This window comes from Pempheris klunzingeri, chromosome 4 (genome assembly GCF_042242105.1).
Source record: "Pempheris klunzingeri isolate RE-2024b chromosome 4, fPemKlu1.hap1, whole genome shotgun sequence".
Taxonomy (NCBI): Eukaryota; Metazoa; Chordata; class Actinopteri; order Acropomatiformes; family Pempheridae; genus Pempheris; species Pempheris klunzingeri.
This window is the reverse complement of record NC_092015.1, coordinates 10104084-10124565: the sequence shown is the minus strand read 5'-3', so window position 1 is coordinate 10124565 and position 20482 is coordinate 10104084. Positions and strand designations below refer to the sequence as shown.

At 41.0% G+C, this 20482-nt stretch overlaps 1 protein-coding gene across 1 annotated transcript; it reads left to right on the top strand.

The window, feature by feature from the left end:
- Positions 1-2069: 2069 nt before the first annotated feature.
- Positions 2070-19068, top strand: sytl2b (synaptotagmin-like 2b). Its single transcript, XM_070829432.1, has 20 exons — positions 2070-2205; positions 3717-3877; positions 4300-4411; positions 5521-5572; positions 5699-5801; positions 5921-6332; positions 6419-6633; positions 7695-10250; positions 11682-11795; positions 11892-11942; positions 12039-12133; positions 12226-12342; positions 14123-14292; positions 14850-14952; positions 15074-15235; positions 15476-15560; positions 15699-15801; positions 16417-16622; positions 17561-18902; positions 18997-19068. Exons 1-19 carry the CDS (start codon positions 2105-2107, stop codon positions 17707-17709), a joined length of 5067 nt encoding a protein of 1688 aa, XP_070685533.1. The 5' UTR covers positions 2070-2104; the 3' UTR covers positions 17710-18902; positions 18997-19068.
- The last annotated feature ends 1414 nt before the right edge of the window (positions 19069-20482 follow it).

Here is a 20482-nt window from a genome sequence, read left to right as displayed (position 1 = left end):
GTGAATGTGACCATAAAGCAAGATGCCATCAGTCCCATGATGTAACTTTGACTTCTATTGCTGGAGCTTAATTCAGACAGGCATCCTTCACAGCTACAGAGACAAATCATTTCTAATTCTGACCACCGGTAAAAACTGTCATGCATTCTCCTCTTTAATAATGATAAGAACAACAACAGTAATAATAAACTTAGTTTATACAGCACTTGTCAAGAACAAAGTTACAAAGTACAGTAGAGGATTAAAACAGTATGATAAACATTTAAAGATGTGAGGAGAGAATCAAAATGAGATAACATAGAATAAAATACCCAATAATGAATATAAGAACAGCAACAATAATAACACAATGGCAGCATTAATTAAAAAAAGAAACACAATCATCAAATTAAGTAAATTTGCCAACCAGAAAAACAACAATACTTCCAGCAGCTTGTTCACTTTTACCTGTGAATCTGCAGCTGCTCAAAGATATGTATGACTGCACCTCCCATCATTTTACTGTCTAGTGCTGTATAACAAAGTCAAGGTGTTGTTTCAGTTTTACTTTTAGCCAGAGGTCTTACCTGTTGTGTCAACAGCCAGTTCCTTAAATAAACATGTAAAAGGAACACAAAAGATGCATTTCAGTACAAAATGGTGCAGAACCAGGGGTGGGAGAGGTACTCAGATCCTTTATAGAGTGAAGTAAGTCCTTAAATCCTACTGAAGTAAAAGAGTCTTATCGCAATAAAATACTTTAAATAAAATAAAAAGATCTCACTCGACAGTGAAAATGTCCTCTTTGACTAATATTTTATTTTTTATGACCTTATTAGATTTTTAACACTGATGCATTCATGTGTAAGCAGGATTTTACTGCTGTAGCTGGTTAAGGTGGAGCTGTTTTAATTACTTTATATACAGTTTAGTAGTTTACTCCAATGGTTTCTAACCTGAGGGTCGGGCCCCTCCAAGGGGTCTGTCTCTTCAGTAGAACTGCTAACCACTCATAGACATCTGAAATATGACAGAAGGTTCCAACTGGACACAGATTTTGTACGTGGTCATAAGCCAAACTAGTAATCTTCACCAATGCATTGTCTTTTATGAGCTCATCATCATGAGTTTCCCCAGCGGGGTGTCTGGGCTCGGCTTGAGAGAGAGGCTGAGGGGCTCAGACATCCGGAGGGAGCTCAGAGAAGTGCCGCTGCTCCTTCGCGTGGAAAGGAGCCAGTGTATGTGGTCCAAAGGTCTGAGTAGTCTGCCTCTCAGACGCTTTCCAACTGGGAGGAGACCCCGAAGCAGACCCAGAACCCTCTGGAGGGATTTTATATGTCATCTGGTCTGGGAACGCCTCGGGATCCCCCAGGAGGCGAAGGACATCTGGAGCACCTTGCTTGGCCTGCTGCCACTGCGAACCAGCCCTGGATAAGCGGAAGAAGATGGATGGATGGAGGGATGATATGTTTTTATGTGAAATCTTAATCTATAAAGTAACTAGTGACTAAATCTGTCAAATAATGCACTTGGGTCAAAAATATCCTCTGACATGTGGTGAAGTAGAAGTATAAAGTAACATAAAATCGATAACCTCAAGTAAAGCACAAGTACATCAACATTTTACTTAAGTACAGTTTGGGTAAAACACAGATGCTGCTGTGATTCACTTGTCACTTTAAAGTAAGAACTAATTCGGTGGAACGGCTTCAAGGATTGCAGATGTTTCTAATTTAAATGGAGCTGACGGATGCCACCGCATTAATCAGTCCTTAATCAGAGGCCTGCAGCATCCAGGTCACTTTAGTTAACGGTTAAGTGAGGCAACAACACCTCAAGACTGCTTGGAAATGTTTTAATCTGTGTGATTCATTGACATTATTATTTACTCTGCACCAGAAGAATTTCTTCCAACGTTTTCCTAACAGGCTTCACTTCTCTGTCATTAACAAGGCTGGAAAGTTTGGGAACAGTGAGAGAAAAAAAACATGGCTTTTAAAGGTGTAACAATGTTCATTTTAATTTGCCACATGATTTGTCTGACAGCAACAGACCCAGCTGGTGGTGGTTCCTCGCTGCCGAGTGTTTACACACCTGCCCGCTGAGTGACACGGGAGGAGGAACCATGATTGACCTGAGCCACCTGACGGAGGAGGAGCAGGGGGTGATAATGACGGTGCTGAGGAGGGACGCCGAGCTGAAGAAGGCAGAGGAGGAGAGAATCAGGTAGAAATATGCGCCTCCTTTGTCAGCCTGTCAAAAGGCAACAGAAAAACATCCTTGAACAATAGATTTTGACATGTCTGCGGCATCCCGCTCGGGTTATTTTACATGAGCAGAAATGTTTTGGCTGACATTTAAGCTAATGTCATGTTATTTAGCTAATGTCATTCAAATGATTTAATAAGCCCGTCCATTGCCTGATTTGTGAGAAGAGGCCTTTTTGGGACAGTAAACACACTGGCCAGAATTATACTTGTCTGACCATAATAGAATAACACAATAACAGCTTGGCCGGATACAGACGCTGCCTCCATCGCTGAGAAGCCTCAATGTGAGATGGGCAATTAGATTACAGCCAAGTTGAAGTCCACACGTGGTGGAGCATCGTGCTGCTCTGACGGACAGGAATAGAAACCGTTAAAGGCCCCAATCATGAGAGACGCCTGACCTGTGAAGAGCGTGATGACCACATAGGGTAAAGTGGCAATGGCTGAATCCTGATACAGCCTCATCTCAGCTCATTTCTTCTTCTGATGCTATTCCTGAGCTTTTCCTAGAGCCTTTGGGAGGGGTCAAACATTCCTCACAGTGTATGTTCAAGGCAAACAAGAAGGCCTCAGATCTTTTCTGACCCCTCCCATGTGTCGAAACAAAAGGTGCAACTTCTTCTTTCCCAATCGAAATGCAACCATGCATGTCAACCATCAGAAAAAAAGAAAAGAAAAGAAAAAAAAAACTCTTTGGAGATGATTTCATTTTCAAGAGTCAAGAATGTAATGAAACAATGTGCTTTTCATTGTGAGTGTAATGGAATTGGCCGGCCAAGTTTTTCATCAGCGGGAGGCTGAATGCTCGCTGTGTCTCGACCAGCCTGGTGTAAAAGGATTAAGCCAGCAGCCTGTAATAATGTGCTACCCTTTTTTCACATGACCGCCGTGGTTCTCCATCAAGAGGAAAGATGAGTCGAATGCCTTTGATTCAATTGTAACTTGATGGAAATGTTTTTTCCGAATTCCTTCCTTAGGTAGATCATGTGCAACTGTTATATAAAGCTGATAATGGAGCAGTGGAGAAACAGAAGGAATATATATATGGTGCATCGTCATATTCATATAGTTGTTTCCAACTCAAATTTAAAACAAAACTTTCTCCACTTGAGCAGCAATATGTTTGTACAGGTGGCGTGAGCGTCTTCAAAACACCCTTTTGCGGTCTTCCTCCTCTTTGTCTGCCCCTGGCTTTATATTTCACCTCATATTTAGAGATTACTCAAATCTGACGGTGTCAGATTCTCCATTCAGCGCAGCTTAAAGTGAGCATTGTCTTGCGTTTGTTCATTCACAAGAGGGTGACGTCTCTGTAGCCACTGGGCTGGAGAGGCACAATATCGGATGTGTTTTAAATAACCTCAGCAAGGATTAACATTACTGCATAAAAACCCAATGAATGGCGATACAGGAAAGAACCCCTGGCTTAAGCATTCGTACATGTCTCCTTTGTGTTTTCTGCTCCAGGAAACTGGAGAAGATACTGAGCAGTGGATCACAGGCGGACATTAAGCGGAAATACCTGACTGGAGAGTGGTTTTACGAGGCCAAGTCTCGCAGGCACATGGACAAGATTCATGGCTCAGAAATCATCCTGGCTTCCATGAAACAGAAGAAAGCTGGTTTAGGTGTGTTCGCTCTATTCTGTCGACAAAGAGCTTGTATTAAAAACCCATGTTGTGCTCTCTGTACTCTGATTCTGTCACAAACCTTATTTTCATACCTGTTATCCAGCAGCAAGTTACATCTTCAGAGGTATTTTCTTGAGCCCTCAGATGTCTACTGTCTGTCCAGAAGGATTAAATAGCCCAGAGTAAAACAAATGTTAAATCCGACCTTTTCCCACACTACGCTGGCCACTACTGACGCCTGCACAGCTGGTTTTGCGTATCAGAGTAAAGAGGCACAGTTTGTGTGTCAAAAATTGGGCTGTGAAAGAGTTCAACTTTAACATCTGCCTGAGATCGAAATAATGCAGCGTTTTAAAACTGTATTTTGATTGTTATTCATAGACTACTGTAACTGGGCTCTTCCCCCCTTCCTGCTACAGAAGGATCTCTTAGAATTGAAAGATCCAGGACACCCACCAGTCGAAGCTCAGACATCGCCCCTCCGCCAAAACCTGCCAGATGTTTGGAAGCACAGCAGCCGCAGGAGATCAAGTACACAGCCATTGTTTAATTCACAGATTTACCCATCTGTCTGTCCGTAACCCCTTCACTGTCTTATTTTCATGTTCTCATTTACCGTGTCGCAGTGTTGAGTGTGTTAATTGTGATCAGAGTCTACTACAAAGCGCCAATTCCGTATAACTTGAAATAAATTCGCAGCTCTCATCTCTCCCTTTCTCGCTCTGAGTGAGTGCAGTGTGTGTGGTGTCTTGTGACTCAGCCTGTGCAAACAAAGGTGGTGCTAACTGGGAAACATGTCTGTTTTATAGCCCAGCAGCAGCTAACTGCTCATAACAGTGCAGAATGTGGTTTGACGTATTGAAGGAAAACACTCAACACTCAGTTTAACTCAGCAGAGCTCTCAGTATTATTACTGTAAGAGATGTGACAGTGTTATTTCTGGAACCCAACTCCACAGAAAGGATCAGGAGGTTTCTTTCTTGTTGTCTTGAAGTGGAACCACAGTAGTTTCTTGCTTATGATGATATTTTTATTATTTTCCTACAGTGTGCAATCATTTCAGTGGAGGATATTTTGTCCATCAGACTAAAACTTGGCAATATAACCACAAAACGTATATTTAAGTAACTTTGTGCCACAGCTGGGACACATTTAACACACACATTGTGTTAACATTTTATACCTAATAGTGGGGACAATATTTGATTTGGCCAAGCTTCTGTACTTCATGTGGGTGTCCTAAACATACAGACTCAAGAATGTAGTTGTCTAAACTCTATTTGCAATCTGATAATCCTGAGGTTGGCACTGTAGTTTGTGTGCTTTATTAGTGCACCAATACATTACTGACACAATTGCTTTCCTGTATTATATACATATATGTAGTATATTCCAGAAGTTTATCTCATCCAGTGTTTTCTCCTTTGATACTGTGGTTGGTTAGGTTGGGTCGACATCTTTCTCTTTGATATCAGTGTTATTTACGAGTCAGCAAGCTCCAGTCATCCACACGACAGTATACTTTTGAGAGCAAACACAGGCTTTGCTGCTGAGATGTTTTGCTGCCAGAACATAGTGCTCTATAGTGCTTGTATGTCTGTTCACCTTTTTCTAACCAAACATTTAATTTGTCTTTCCAGCAGTGATGCAGAAAAAGAGAATCTTAATTCAGCGGTCCACTCCCCGAGAACGGTACGCACATGTGTTAAAAAACAGCCATTTTTAGTACACTTTTCTCTTTTCTTTAAAGCAATTTGGTTACAGATATATTGCAGGTATTATAATGCAAAACATTAATTCCAGTCATTTTCCTTCAAGCCAAGGCACAACCCTTTCAACCGTGCTTCCCTCATTGTTGTTGAGCCACCTGAAAATAAGAATGACATGCCAACCAGTCGGGACCAGGAGTCGTCTGAGACAGGTTTGATTTGAAATTTTAAAACAGACATTTGCACAAATGTTCTAAGTGTGGTATTGAATCTATAATGGGACAATGTTGTTGGCATATCAGACCGAGCCTCCCCTCTGTGTTTCCCTCAGAGCCCATATCTCCCCTGAGGAGCCACCCAACAGGAGAGGCCAGTCAGACTTCAGGGGGCTCCATCACATCAGAAGGCTCCTCTGTAGGGTTCAGGCCAGTGCCAAAGAAGAGGACATTTCTCTCAAGACGTTCCTCCAGTCAGACAGAAAGCAATGGCCCGGGGTTAGACGCTCAGGTGGGGTCAGCAGGGGTGGTTCCTGCCCCAAGACGGAGCCTCCAGCAAAGGTCCAGTGGAAGCTCTACCCAGGGCCAAGATGAAATGCCTGAGAAAAGTGTAACATCTCAATCTGCACCGCCATCCAAATCTGTAGAGGAAAACTCCCAGCAGCCCCTCTGTGATGTATCTCAGGTTTTGTCTAATTCCAGTCTGGAGAGAGAAAGAAACCCACCTTCTTCTATAACAAGAGACAGGTCAGTGGTCGACTCCACAACCACCCAAACATTTTAATCAAACTCTCTCATCCTTCCACTGCAACTCACAACCTGCACGTTTTCAGACCAGCCACGTACACCAGGAGTGATGCGTCCACTGACAGACAAATCCCACAGAGGAGCGATGAAGACGATGGTGATCAGACGCAACGAGATCATGCAGCGGTAAACGCTGTCATCCTGCACACCGGCAGCATTCAGGATTCAGACAGAGGAAACAACAGCAGTGCTGGAACAGCAATGCGGCAGGAAGAGCTGAGTTTACCCCAAAGCACTGTGGGTGAGTTCAGTAGCAGCGCTGGCAGGCTTAAGGATGTTTAGAGGTCTGAAGAAGGGAAAGAGAGCAGTATTTCACAAAAAAGTGAAAAACAGTAATAACTTTCTTATTTATTGAATTATTTCATGTCCTGTCAGATTTTTCTTGGGACCAGACCCTGGGTAAGAAACCACTCAAAGTGTTTCTATCAATCTGATTCTGTGCACATTTGGAGTAGAAATTCTAAAAAAATCATCCCCAGTTTGAGTCCACATTTGGGGCCCTTGTTGCATATGCCAGCCCCCCCTTTGTTTTGCTATAACAGTTCATAAAAGCACCACAAAGCACAGATGGATCAGGGGAGAAAAATTTAGTCACTGAAAATAACACCAGTAACATCTTAGGTAGGACACAGCATTGAAATGCTATGATGCATCAAATTTTTACTGTGGGACAGGAGAGGACACAAAATCAGTGGAACTAAATTGTGTCGGTGATAATAGTCACAGGATTAATGACAGGAGCAGGATTAAAAAACCCGCTCAATAACTATTCAGTTGATTTACAGATTTTCATGGTCCCTTGAGGATGAGTCCTACTGAGTGTGATGACCCCCTGGCTTTTTCTCAAGTACCAGAAGCAGGTCAAAGTTTTTACTCATCTAGTGACGTACTTGTGCTCGGCAGATAGGCACAAAATTTGGTGCAGAATTCATGGTTCCCAGATGATATATCCTAATAACGTTGGCGATCGCTTGACTTTTCTTCTAGCACCACCTTTTAGTGAAAGTCTCAAAAATTGTTAGATGCCATGAAATGAATTAACTTTTGTGATTCTTAACTTTCCTTAAAGTATTACCATAAGGTCAACATATAATTTGCCTTCAACCACCAACAGTACAGCTAACATGGCTGTTGACTCTTGCTCTTGTTAATAAAAAAGTGGGTGCCTGGGAGAGTAGGCAAACCTGCTGCAGGCTATTTTTCTTGCACATACGCCAGTACTTGTAATTGGCTGCAAAAACAATAGCTTTGTGACTATATTCTTAAAAGTTTTTATATCTCTTTTCATACCTTTTTTTTCAGATTCTGATCCTCCAGTATGTTATGACCTCAACTTCATTGATATGTCTGAACAGCAAACACAGAAATCAAACCAGAAACACATCTTTAAATTATCCACTCAGACCACCAGTCCCACTGGTGATGAGGACTCCATCGCGAAGGTGCTGGACTGGTTCAGCCGCAGCATAGACAGCAGCGATTGGCTAAATGATCAAGATGGTCCAGAGACCAAAAAGAGCTCTGACAAACATGTAGAAAGCAGCAAATTAAGAGGAGATGATTCTCTAAGAAAAGATGGTGGGGATATTATAAGTGATAGAAAGAAGGAAACTCTTGAAATGAAGAGAAGTCACATACAAAGGCAGAGCGGTGAAGCTAAAGAGTTAAGAGCAACAGACAGAACAGGCAACAAGGACCTGAGCGAAACACAAGACGAAGTGAAGAAGGTTACAAGAGAAAGAATGCGGTCACTGGAAGTTGAAGATAATAAAAGTGAAAGCCAACCACCCCAAATCTCTCATCTCAAATCATTCTGGGAGAAAAGCAACATGGGCCCAAAAATACTTATCAGCAAATCAATCACACCCAGCAACAAAGGACCAAAACCTGCTCACCTCTCAGCGGAGAAAGATGAGGAGAATGTGAACCAACCCCACAGAGAGTGTGATATGCCCTCTGTGCAAGGAATATACAATGGGAAGGAGAGTCATGATAAGTACACCTCAAATGATGGGAATGAAAGAGAACAGCTGGTAATCAGTCCACAGGAAGACAGTGTTCACTTAAGTCATAACCAGGAGGTAGACCATCTGTTAAGTGACCCAACATACAACTCACATTATTCAAAGTTAGCAGCCAATCCCCAAGTAGCTGACAGAACAGGTTCAGACACAGAGGTTTTGGGCGTTACCAGACTTAGTCCACAGCTAAGGACATCCATCCAGTCCAGACAGAGTCCGGAGTGTGAGAATGTCTCCATATTTAAACCAAATCCACAACCTGACAGTATTTTCCAAACTAGAGAAACACTGCAGCAAGTCGAACTTTCCAAGACTATTCCTGCATCTCAGCTGGATACTGATCTCCAAGCAAGGGACAGTCCAGACTCTGAGAATCCCCATTTGTCCAGGAACAGCTCATATAAGGACCACAAGCAAGGCGCGAATGACATACAAGTCACCTCCAGAATACAAATGTGTAGAGCTTCAAGCGAAGATGTGAAGAAGGGAGACAGTGAGGATAATAAAAGCACGCAACCAAGCATGTCTCCTAAACGTAAGGAGGATACGTCGAACAAAGAAAGAAGCAACAGCCCTCATTCAAACAGACAAGGTTTACCACATCAAGAGTGTACTGCAGAGAGGATAAAGCAGCTCAAATCCTTCTGGGAGCAGGAGAAGAACAAGCCCTTATTTTACACAGGCAAACCTAAAGGTCTTGGGGAGGGTAAAGCCACTCGTGGTGCAAATCAGGCAAAACTGAATAAAAGATTTACTAAGTCGGAGTACGACCTGAGGTCAATTGGAAATGGTTCAGAGAGCGATGAGGAGGACTCTGATAGATATCATCAAAATTTTACTGTTTTTCCTTTGAATCAGAGGATAGAAAAGTCGTCCGCTGGTCTGGGCACAAGCCGAACACAATTTAACACTCTGCGTGACTTCTGGGACGAGGCCACGTCAGATACCAAGGGATCATTTTCCTTTGACAAACCCAAAAGTCCCAAAAGGAAAGAGCCAATAAGTGCCCAGCTTTCATCTCAGGAGTTAAAGTGTGGTGACACTGAGATTTACCGCGCATCAGCTGCTTTCGAGAAAACAAGACCAACTGCCATGAAATCATCTCCGTCTCCTCAGAATCGATCAAAGTCGCCTCATGATAGACAGACGGGGTCAAGAGCAGCGAATGACAGCAAAAACAACCTGTCTAGTTATCCGACAGCTGAGCTGAGCCCGCAGAGAGAGTCCAAAAGGAGCTCAAAAGACTCGAATCGAGAGGAGAAATCCACAAAACCACAAAGCAGCTCAGGAAAAGAGACCCGCTCTCCTAAAAGCAGAAAAGACAGCTTCAGCAATTCGAGCAGTCGTGGAAATTCTATGCGTCGCACCACCAGCATGTTTGCTCTGAGTGTTCCCGATGAAAAAGGTCAAAGCCAGCTTAAAATGGACGCAAGCCCTGTCCACTCTCAGAGCAGAAAGCAGAGGCAGAACTCAGAAAAAGGCGCCACAACAAGGAGATCACCAGAGGAAAGCGAGAGCCCGACTCTACGTGCACGGGCCTATGTTCCTAGAGACTACCGGCACTACCTGGGCATGACTGATAAGACCAGCGTCCACACGTCCCTCGCCCCGGCAGTGAAGGACGAGGGGTCAGAGGGCAAGTCTGGGTATGAATTTGACCTCAGTGGGCTGGTGAGGGCCAGCACTCCTGTGAGCTCAGAGGAGCGTTACAGCAGGAGGGGCAGCAAGCTAAATCAGCGTCCCCTGAGGTCAAACTACAGCAGTTCAGACACAGGTCAGGAGTCACCTGTGAGCAGCACGTCAGAGAGCTGGTCCAACTCGAGGAACAGTTCAAACCGTGAGCACCAACTTCAGTTTTATACAGAGTAACATAAATTACAAACTGTTTTTACTGTAAGTAAAGGCAAAAAAAACTTGGTATTTAGTATTTCTTCATTCATTTTTATAAAGCAGATATATACATCATTTTTCAACAAAATAAAACATATCAAAAAGTAGCAAAAGTAACAAAATAATTTGACACAGTATCACAAAACACAAAAAAATGACTTCTAGAGAAAGACAAACCTTCAATTTTTGTAAAGTTTCTTCAAAGTAGATCAAGATTCTTCTAATCAGTAAAGCAGTTTCATGCTGCTGAGTTGTTACAACAGAGAGAATGAAATTAACTTTGGAAACTAAAATAGAACGTTAACATTTTACTAAGCAGAAAGTAAATGTTGGAAATAAATCAAGTTTAGGCCAAGAATTAATGAACACATAGGTCACCTTTATAGTCAGCATTCAGTTTTATGAAATTTCAAGTATACATAAGATTCACAATGTCTGTCTCAATATCTGTGTTGAAGCTGTTGAACTTCTGCTGCAGACAGATTATATGTCTCCCCGGGTTGTGTCCAGCAGTATCCTTGATATCATGTCCGTGTTGGTTTATCTGTGTTGGCAGGAGCAAATCTCTGTAAACACTGTGTGTACCTGAAGTCAGCTGCCCATGTTTAATTTGTGGGCTGGGTGATAGAAAGCTCTGACTTTACTGACACCACACAGATAAAAACAGCTTGAGCAGTGTGATGCCAGCGTTCTTTTATGGGCGTTTTAATAATGTTGAAACAGGAGCTACACCTAACAAAACAGCACACACTATACATGTCAGAAGTACCATTCATTATCAGCTTTAAATCTCAGTTTATACTTGCTGCTTGGAGTGTCTTGACTTCACACTGTTTGTGTATTCATGAACTTCTCATACACAGCTTAACACAAACATTTTGATTTTCATTTTCTGTGTACTAATTATAAGTAAAGCTGCACTAGTTAGTCAGTTAATTGAGTTGGTTTAAGTCATTTTTCAGCAAAAATGTCAAACATTTGTTGTTTCCAGGTCCGCAAATGAGAGAATTTGCTGCTTTTCTTAGTGTTAACATGTTAGATATCATTGGGTTTTGGCCTGTTGATTGGACTTGACATGATATTTTACAATGTTTTATACAATTAACAATTAATCAGTTATTTGAGAAAGAAAAACGCACATTGATCAATCATGAAAATAATTGTTGTCTTAGGCTTACTTTAGTTCACATCGTAGCTCAAAATACCAACTTATTACGTCTGGTTTTTACAAAAAGTTTTAACTTAAAACAAAGACTGTCTGCTGTGAAATATACTGTCTGCACAATAGTTCATCAACCAATTTGAGCATGAAGAGCAGTCCCTACTGTAAGCCAACACACAGTTGAATAGAGCTTTTTCGCTCTAAAACGTACTCTAGGTGAGAATGATGATGAGGACCGAAACCCTGTAAGGAAAGCACTGAGGCGAGCAGAAGCACGGCCCAAAAATCTGGCGAAAAGTATGGAGGACATCACAGCATCCCTATCACCACGTGAGTATGTCCGCAACCTCCAAGTCAAATTGCCCGTATGCAGATGGACGAGAAGAAGCTTGAGTGACTGTGATGTATTTACATTATTTCTCACAGGACAAGAAAGAAGGCAAGACCCAACTGCTGACATGAGACGCATTAGTGATGGTAAAAATTGGCGTGATGCTTTTTCATTGTGGATATTTTTTTTAAGCATGTTGGTACATTAGTTAAGATTTTGTGTCTTTTGTGTCCAATCTTTAGTTTCATCCATCTCGTCACCCTCCTCGTCCTTATTTTCGGATCCAGAGCACCTGAAGAAGATGAGCAAATCAGTTCCTTCGTTCTTACAGAAGGAGGTAAAACCGCCCCTGCATTTTAGTGCAGTAGGTCAAAGCGTGCTCTGCATCCTTGAGCACAGAGCTCTCTGTGCCTGCTGTCTGTGTTTCAGGATGCTGGCAGGGACACTGACTCCACCTGTGAGGACAGTTACCACAGAGGACGACTAACGATGGGCAACTCTTTGACTAACCTCACCAGCTCCTCTGGCATGGCGTCTGTGTCCTCTGTATGTTCACACACAGCAGCAGCTTCACATTCAAACACTGCTCTCTTAAAGGGATAGTTTGGATTATTTTAAGTGGGTTGTATGAGGCACCTATCCATACTTATTACTTACAGATTGCGTTCAGCACACCTCCAGTTTTGAGGAGCTGGCAGCAGATCTGGCACAGAGATGTGGACGGGGTTAGCCATCTAAAAACAGGTCGACCTTAGATAATCAATATCAGTTCTATCAAGTCTACACTATATCTAAAATATTTTCACTGCTTTACAGCCCTTTCTAGTCCTCTCTATCTCTTTGCTCATTTCAAATCCACCAGACCCCATTGGCAAAAACTGTAATTTTGCCTGCTTGTGTTATTGTGGTGATTTAAAAGGTTAGGTCAGACCCAGACAAGTGTGTTAGTTCATCGGTTGAGACAATAGTAACACAGCAAACTCCCATGTTCAGCAAAATTGATCAAAATTGATTTATTTTTGGTAAAAAAAAAATTTAAGTGGCAAAGATATCTTTTTCTGCTGACTCCTGCATACTCCAAACTGAGGGTGAGCTAAATGCAATTTTCTGTAAGTAATTCACTAACGGATAGGTGGATAGGTACCTCAAACAGCCCTAGTTAAAAAAAAACAAAAAAACCTGAACTATTCCTTTAAACTGCACTGCTTGTTGGCTTTTAAGTTTAAATTGTGATTGTCAGGGATTCACAATATTCTTTATTTGTGTCATGAGTGGTATCACTTTCCAACCTTTCCAACCCCGTTAGCCCCATAGGAGGGACCACATGGTCAAGCACAACCATTACAGGAGCACTCTACCTTTAGCATTGCACCCCTACAACAGAATCACAATGGATAGTTGGAGAAAAAAGGAATTAAGATTGTATTCCAACCATTCTTCCTCCTTTTCAAAATCCGATGCCTACGCTACCCACAATGCAACTGAACCACCAGCTGTCTGGTCAGTGATCGAAGTGCGATCCTAATGTAGCCTCAAGCTGCTAGCCTCAACCACAGACTGCACATAAGAAGTGGACGTAGCCACTGTGACGTCAGCCATTAGTTTGTTGGATCCAGAAGTTAAATTAATTTCACAAACAGCACCTCTGATTGGTTAAGTTACAGCATGACCTGCCTTTGGTTGGTCACAAGGTAATTCCCACCCTACCCTGCTTTATTGTTTATTTCACTCTAAATGGGACCATAATTTACAATACGAACATGATGCTGTATTGAAGAAGACTTGAAATTAGTGTTTGAGACCTTAAAGTGTTTAATGAGGTCATAGATCAAGTGAGAAATAAGATCATTATCTCATGGACTCCCATATAATCAGACTTCTTTGTTGAAGCAAGTGGAGTCGCCCCCTGCTGGCCATTATAAAGAATGCAGGTTTGAGGCACTTCTGCATTGGCTTCACTTTTCAGACCCAGAAGCTCTGTCCACTTCTTTTATACAGTGTATGGCCACAAGCAGAAATGAGAAGCAGGCTACTGAGGTCTGGTAAGCTCACTAATTTCTAACTCCATGCCCCCAGATGTTTTTTTTTAATTATTTTGTAACCAGGAGTCTTCAGGTCCAACCAACAGTGACTCATCCTGCACTGCAGTAGCACCTGTAAACAGACTTAAAGTGGTACTAATTAGTTCTGTCCCTTACCTCTATCTTCAAGAGATAGATTCAGAAAACACACAATTAACAAATTGTCCAATAAAAATGAATGTAATGATTGGAGTTATGGTTGATAACATTAAAATGTTTGCCCACTTGTTCGTGTACGCCCCTAGCTGAGTGGAAGTGTGACGACCATGTACAGCGGGGACTTCGGGAATGTAGAGGTTCAGGGAAACATCCAGTTCTCCATCAACTACATTCAGAGGCTCAGAGAGTTTCACATCTTTGTGGGCGAGTGCAGAGACTTGGCTGCAGTCGACCCAAAGAGGGGCCGCTCAGATCCGTGAGTACTGTACCTGAAATATTCTACAATCATATTCTAGGATAAACATGTAGCGTTTATTCTCTGTTCAGTGAAATGAATGACTGTTAATGTGTCTGAAATCTGAAAGACAATCGGCATTTTTATCATGTACACTTGTAGGCCGGTTTTGAGCTTTATTCTGTTTTTGATCATCGTCATGATGGAACATGATTTGCTGAATTAAGTTTAATCATGAGGGGAATTTGAAATGGAGATGAAAACTACACACTACACACAAATATAAAAGAAACAGCCGTAAAGTACAGAAGGGAGAAGCTTAATTCTGGCGTAACAGTATCCAGGTTTCTGATACCTTGCTTAACAACAGCATTGCAAACAATACAGATTAAAAAAAAATCATGTTTCATGTGGATAGTAGGGTTTGAATTCAAATGTAAAATCTCTCTTCCAACACTTAAAAGTCGTAAAAAGAAGTAGAACTTTGCCAGTATCTGTGACTACTCCCACATGGTATTATATACTTACAGTATATTCTAACAGGTAAAGTATTTTGTTGCTTTCTTTTTGTATTTAAGGTATGTCAAAAGCTACCTGGTTCCTGACAAAGCTAATCTGGGAAAGAGGAAAACATCTGTAAAAAAGAAGACACTAAATCCAGCTTTCAATGAGATTCTCAGAGTAAGAATCGGCAGATAAAATGCCTCTTGTTCTAAAAACCTTTCCCACAGTGTAACACTAAATACTTGGCATGCGTGGAAATCAGCAAACAAAAGCAGCTAGCTCTTCCCTGTCCTTACAGTATCGTGTTCGCATGGAGTACCTCAGAACGCAGACGCTCATTCTGTCCGTTTGGCATCACGACACCTTTGGTAGGAACAGTTTCCTTGGCGAGGTAGACGTGGACCTCTCCAAGTGGGACTTTGACCACACCCAGATGAACAATTTAGCCCTGAAAGCAAGGGTAAGAACAAAAACACACACATAGGCTGCTTTATCTGCTGCACTTGTCTTTTCATCAAATAACAGCAGGTTATCTAAGGACGTGGTCCGACTGCTCATTTCCCCAAAGTGTGTTTGAGCTGGTTATATCACGTGTGCTGTAGATATTGTATAACCTGTGCACAAAGGAATTTTGGAGATCCATGACGGATTTTGGGTCTACTGTTGTGTAATGTAAGGTATACTCTGTCAAATGTTTCAGACTGCACCCACACTAGCGCCATCAAATGGTCGAGGAGAGATGAAACTAGCCATACGTTTCATGCCACAGATCACCCACAGTGAAGGTCGGCACATGGTTTTATTCTATTATTTAAAAAGAACTCCTCATTATATAATGTAAATTTTAATTATATGCATTTCCACTCGTTCTAAAGACAAGGTGCTTTAAATTTTTTTTATATTTTGTTATTTCCTCTTCAAAGGATTGGCTAAGGAGGGTCCAAACACTGGAGAGGTCCACATTTGGGTGAAAGAATGCAAGAACCTGCCTTTAATCAGGGCCACCCTTGACCCATATGTGAAGTGGTATGTGCAAAGAAACAGTTTTGCATTTTAGGAAAGACTAATATTTGCTTTCCTGTCAAAAGTTAGATGACGAGATAGATTCTGCTCTCATCTCTGAAAGCTAAAGATAAAGGTACAGCCAGCAGCAGCTTAGCTTAGCTTAGCATAAAGACTGGGAACAGGGGGAAACAGCAAGCTTTGCTCTGTCCAAAAGTTAGAAAAAAAAAATTACCTCCCAGTGCTAAAGCTCATTATGTTATATCTTCATATGTACAAAAACAGTAGTCTAAAAACAGCCATTTATGGTTTTACAGTGTGGGACTAGTGTCTCCACTTAACTCTTTGTAAAATAACTAATTACAGTTTTTACTCTTTGATTAAATAAACAAGATGTAGCTGGTGACCTTTGGATGTGCTGGTAGGTGGACTTTGTTGCCTGAACAGAGTCAGGTTAGCTGTTTCCAGTCTTCATCCTGAGCTAAGCTAACCCTATCCTGGCCGTAATGATAGTTTCATTAGAGTGGTGTTATATCATACATCATATTTCCCAAAATGTCAAATTATTCCTTTGAGGATATCGATTGAAGTTTTCTGCTCTATGAGTCAACACGTTTTCCTTTTCCCTCTCATCTGAAGCTTTGTGCTGCCAGACACGAGCAGGAAGAGTCGCCAGAAGACTCGTGTGCTGCGGAGGACGGTAGACCCAGTGTTTAACCACACAATGGTATACGATGGCATCAGAGAGAGTGATCTAGCAGAAGCTTGTGTGGAGCTCACTGTATGGGACCGAGACAGGCTAGCTAGCAACCTGCTCGGGGGTCTGAGGCTTGGACCTGGAACAGGTACTGATGGGAGATGTCCAACTCATTTTAAAATGCACAAACAGATATAAAACATCTGACCCATGCAACGGTAGTGTACATTAGCTGGAGTGACGTGTTTTTTATATATAAACCAGAGGAAAAACTGTGGCATAGTTGATGTGATATGAAAACTATTGATTTAGAACCTATAAAAGTGAGTTGCAGTGGCATTAAAAGGGAGACTGATGGTCAAAGGAGTCATAGCTGCTTATTTTAATACATAATATATGTGAACAATAAAAAGTCTGAGACTGAGAGCCGCTCAAACATTTTTACATGTCTGAAAAACAGCAGCAGCCACTGCTGTGAATGATCTAACGGTGGATGATCACATAAACAATACACAACCTTAATAGTGTGAAAGAAAAGCTAAAACTGAAAAAAATTCTCCAAATGAATAAATGTAGATGTGGGAAGAAAAGGTTTAGGCATTCCTATCATCCATTTCCAAAGAGGTGATCATCATACAAAGGTATGAATGGGAAAACCCAAAATAACAAATTAGCTTTTTATGCTTTGAACTCAGTTTATATACTGAAAGAATGCAGAGGTAGTGAATTAATACAGAACAGAGCACAGTGGCAGAAGCATTTAGACCATTTATTTAAGTAAAAGTACCAATACAAGAATGTGAAAAATATCCTGGAGAAGTCTTGTCGACAAAATGTACTAAAATTATCTTAAATTCTTATTAGGCAGAAAAATGACATCACTAGATTATTAATGCTGATGCAAAGATGTGTAAGCAGCAATTTAATGTTGTGGCTTATCAAGGTGAGTAAAAAGTTCTGCCTTGGTAAAAGCTTAATATTACAAGTACCTCAAAATTTGTCAAATGTAGTTATTTTACACCACTGCAGGTTATGAATGAATAGATGTGCTTTAATGCTTGTATTTGTCTGTATGTCATCCTGTAGGCAGAAGTTATGGAGCAGTGGTGGACTGGATGGACTCAACTCCCTATGAGGTGTCCCTATGGGAGCGCATGAAGGCTGCCCCGAATGAATGGGTGGAGGACATACTGCCATTAAGAACGCTGAACTCTGCAAAAACTGCTTTCAAATGAATAAAAGTAAAATAAATTTCCATACTGCGAAGACGGTATATTTTTGAGAGGTAGCCTAAATTAACTGTCTTAAAGGTCCAGTGCATTGATTTAAACAGAGTCAGAAAAAGCTTTCTAGGGTTTTAAAAATTCATTGAAAAATAAAATACACGTCACTGAAGTGAAAAATTGGAATCACCCATGTGGCAGCAACCTGCAGTGCTACCAAACAAAGCAATTTCCTAAAGAAGGTGACATTGTGAATCCCCACGGGTGGCCAAGGAAACGTAGGAAATAATATCAGAAAAACAGCTCTGGAGAGACCAACACAACTGTGAGCTTTTATTCAGGAAGGAAAGAAAACACCCGCTGGTATGTGTGTTGGCTTTTGCCTATTTAAGGGTGTTTAACAATGAATATCTTTGGACAAAAATCAGCTCTGAGGCAAACTCTAATGTAACCAGAAAACCATACATTGATCACATTACAATCAAACCCTCTAAAAACGAATTAAGGAGTTTAGTACCCACAGTTGTTCCAACACAACACAATCTGTTTAAGGTCCAACATTTTGTTTTCTAAAGTAATTTGTTGACTCTGCCTGTCTACTATGTGAATATCCAGAGCCAAATCTTCAAGACATAATCTCAGTCAGCTTTCAACAGTCAGAGGTAAGAGGTGTGATAATCAGTACAAAAATGTGCTTTGCAGTGAAAATATGTTTGTGTTTATTTATTGTATCTCAAGGGATTTTATTCAAATGTCCACAACAAGGTAACTTTACTTTGAAACCAAGAAGGAACATTTCTGCACAAAATCAGAGATTTTACATCACCTTACTTTATAATTTGCATTTCAGTGAGTGACCAAGACACTGGGTAATCTATTTTTCATTGCACTGGATCTTTAAGAAACCCATCCTTAAAGTATATAGCCAACTCTTATCTCTCTTATGTCACCTCAAACTATTCAAAATGACCCTTTATTCCCTTTAGCAGCTGTATCTTCTGAAAATCTTATTAACACTTATTTTGACAGTATTGTTATAGATTTAAATGAATTTGACAGCATCTCTGACATGTGATGAACTGCACCTAAATATGTTAACCGAAAATTGGATTAAATAAATCAAATGCAGAACAACTTTAACAACTCTGTTTATTTAGCAAATTCTGATAAATGTCCGTGGTAATGCAGAGATTAACCTACAGACTGTCTGAATAACGTGCTGCATTTGACTGGAAAGAAGCTGCTTCAGGTCAAACATTTCAACCATCCTGCGAAACCTCTCAAAATCTCCCTGGCTAGATGAGCACAAACTTTGTAAAGGCATAGCTCCCGAAGGAAGAATCCCACTGATCTTTTCCTCTAGCGCCACCATGAGGTTCACATTTGTGGTTTTGAGTAAAGTGTCTCAACAACTGTTTGATGGATTGTCAGTTTGGTACCAACTCTTCACTCTCTTTGCCGTAATGTTTCAGTTAGGGCCCTCATCATGTCTGAATTTAAATTTCTCAATTTTTTTTTACCAAATAGCCTATCCGCAATCTTCCAAGGTGGCTGTGGCCCAGTGAGATATATGTGGTTGGTGCGGATGATTTTCAGACAGAGAAACAAATAGTTGCTGTATGAGCTAAGGGGTGATGTGCCTGTGTGATAAAGGAATAAGAGAAACATTCCATGGTATGATACTTCCTCGTGCCTAGTATTAAATGTTGCATATCAGAACTGGCCCACGGGGCTCTGTAGACTATCTAAGTAGTCCATCTAAGACAAGTTTGTAAAACTACTCTACTCACCATACTGTCCCAGCCCACTCATACAGGCACATATGTGCACAAAGACACATCACTCTCAGCGCAGATTATAGCCATCAAGAACAGAGTAACTATGTAACTATGATCAGCACTGATGGACAGGGATGGAAATTGACAATATTTTGCTGACACCAATTCCATTAACGATTCTGCTCATCAGTCCAATTCTTCTATTGATTCGCTTATTAGTTCCTGATCAAATTTCTGTGACAGTGACAACACCACTGCTTTGTTGTGTTAGAACATGTTAGAACATGTTAGAATAAATTACAATGCTCCTTTCCTTAAAAGGATATAATTTAAAAAACAAATCTAAAACTAAACAACTTTCCAGAAAAAAAAAAAGTGTTTGTTCTGTTGCTGCTTCCAATGAAGTTATAGTTAAGTTTGCCCATGCGAATGGCAGAAAGAAAACTTTATCATATACCTGTCGTATGGCTACTATCAACAATAGGTCAGATATAATAACTGTTTTTAATGTTGGTATTGGTTCATGTCTTGTCGTTGGATGACTATCTTAAGGCCTCAAGACTGTGATGATTTACCCATCAGAGTTACTTACTAGTTGTATCACTTTTGTAAAACCAGCTCAAAAATGGAATGTCAAAAAAAACTAAAGACGACGCATATTTTTGTGATAAAACAGAGTGTGAAATAACTGCTGTGACTCACAGGCATAAATCTGCTACATATCGACACCTCACAGAGTCTGTTGACGCAGTGAAGGTAGAAAGTGGAAATTGTCTGATTTTTGTGCTCCACAAGTCTACAGGCCTCAAAGGAGAAGAGTGCCTTCTGAGACTGCCCATTGAGCTCCGCCTTAGTTTGTGCGTTGCATATGCACCTAAAGTGAAAAAGAAGAGAGAGTACAAAGAGCTAGTTTGGAGTTTGGAGTGTCAGAGCAAGTCCAAGGTATTCTATATTGTGGTTACAAACATGTGATTTACCCTACAAAGAGCTCACTGGGAAAATAAGGC

Excerpts from the sequence above, each read along its gene's own strand:
- sytl2b (XM_070829432.1), top strand. The coding sequence starts at position 2,105 with ATGATTGACCTGAGCCACCTGACGGAGGAGGAGCAGGGGGTGATAATG. Across the intron at positions 11,943-12,038 it reads CATGAGACGCATTAGTGATG|TTTCATCCATCTCGTCACCC; the intron begins GTAAAAATTGGC and ends TCCAATCTTTAG. Across the intron at positions 15,236-15,475 it reads ATTTAGCCCTGAAAGCAAGG|ACTGCACCCACACTAGCGCC; the intron begins GTAAGAACAAAA and ends CAAATGTTTCAG.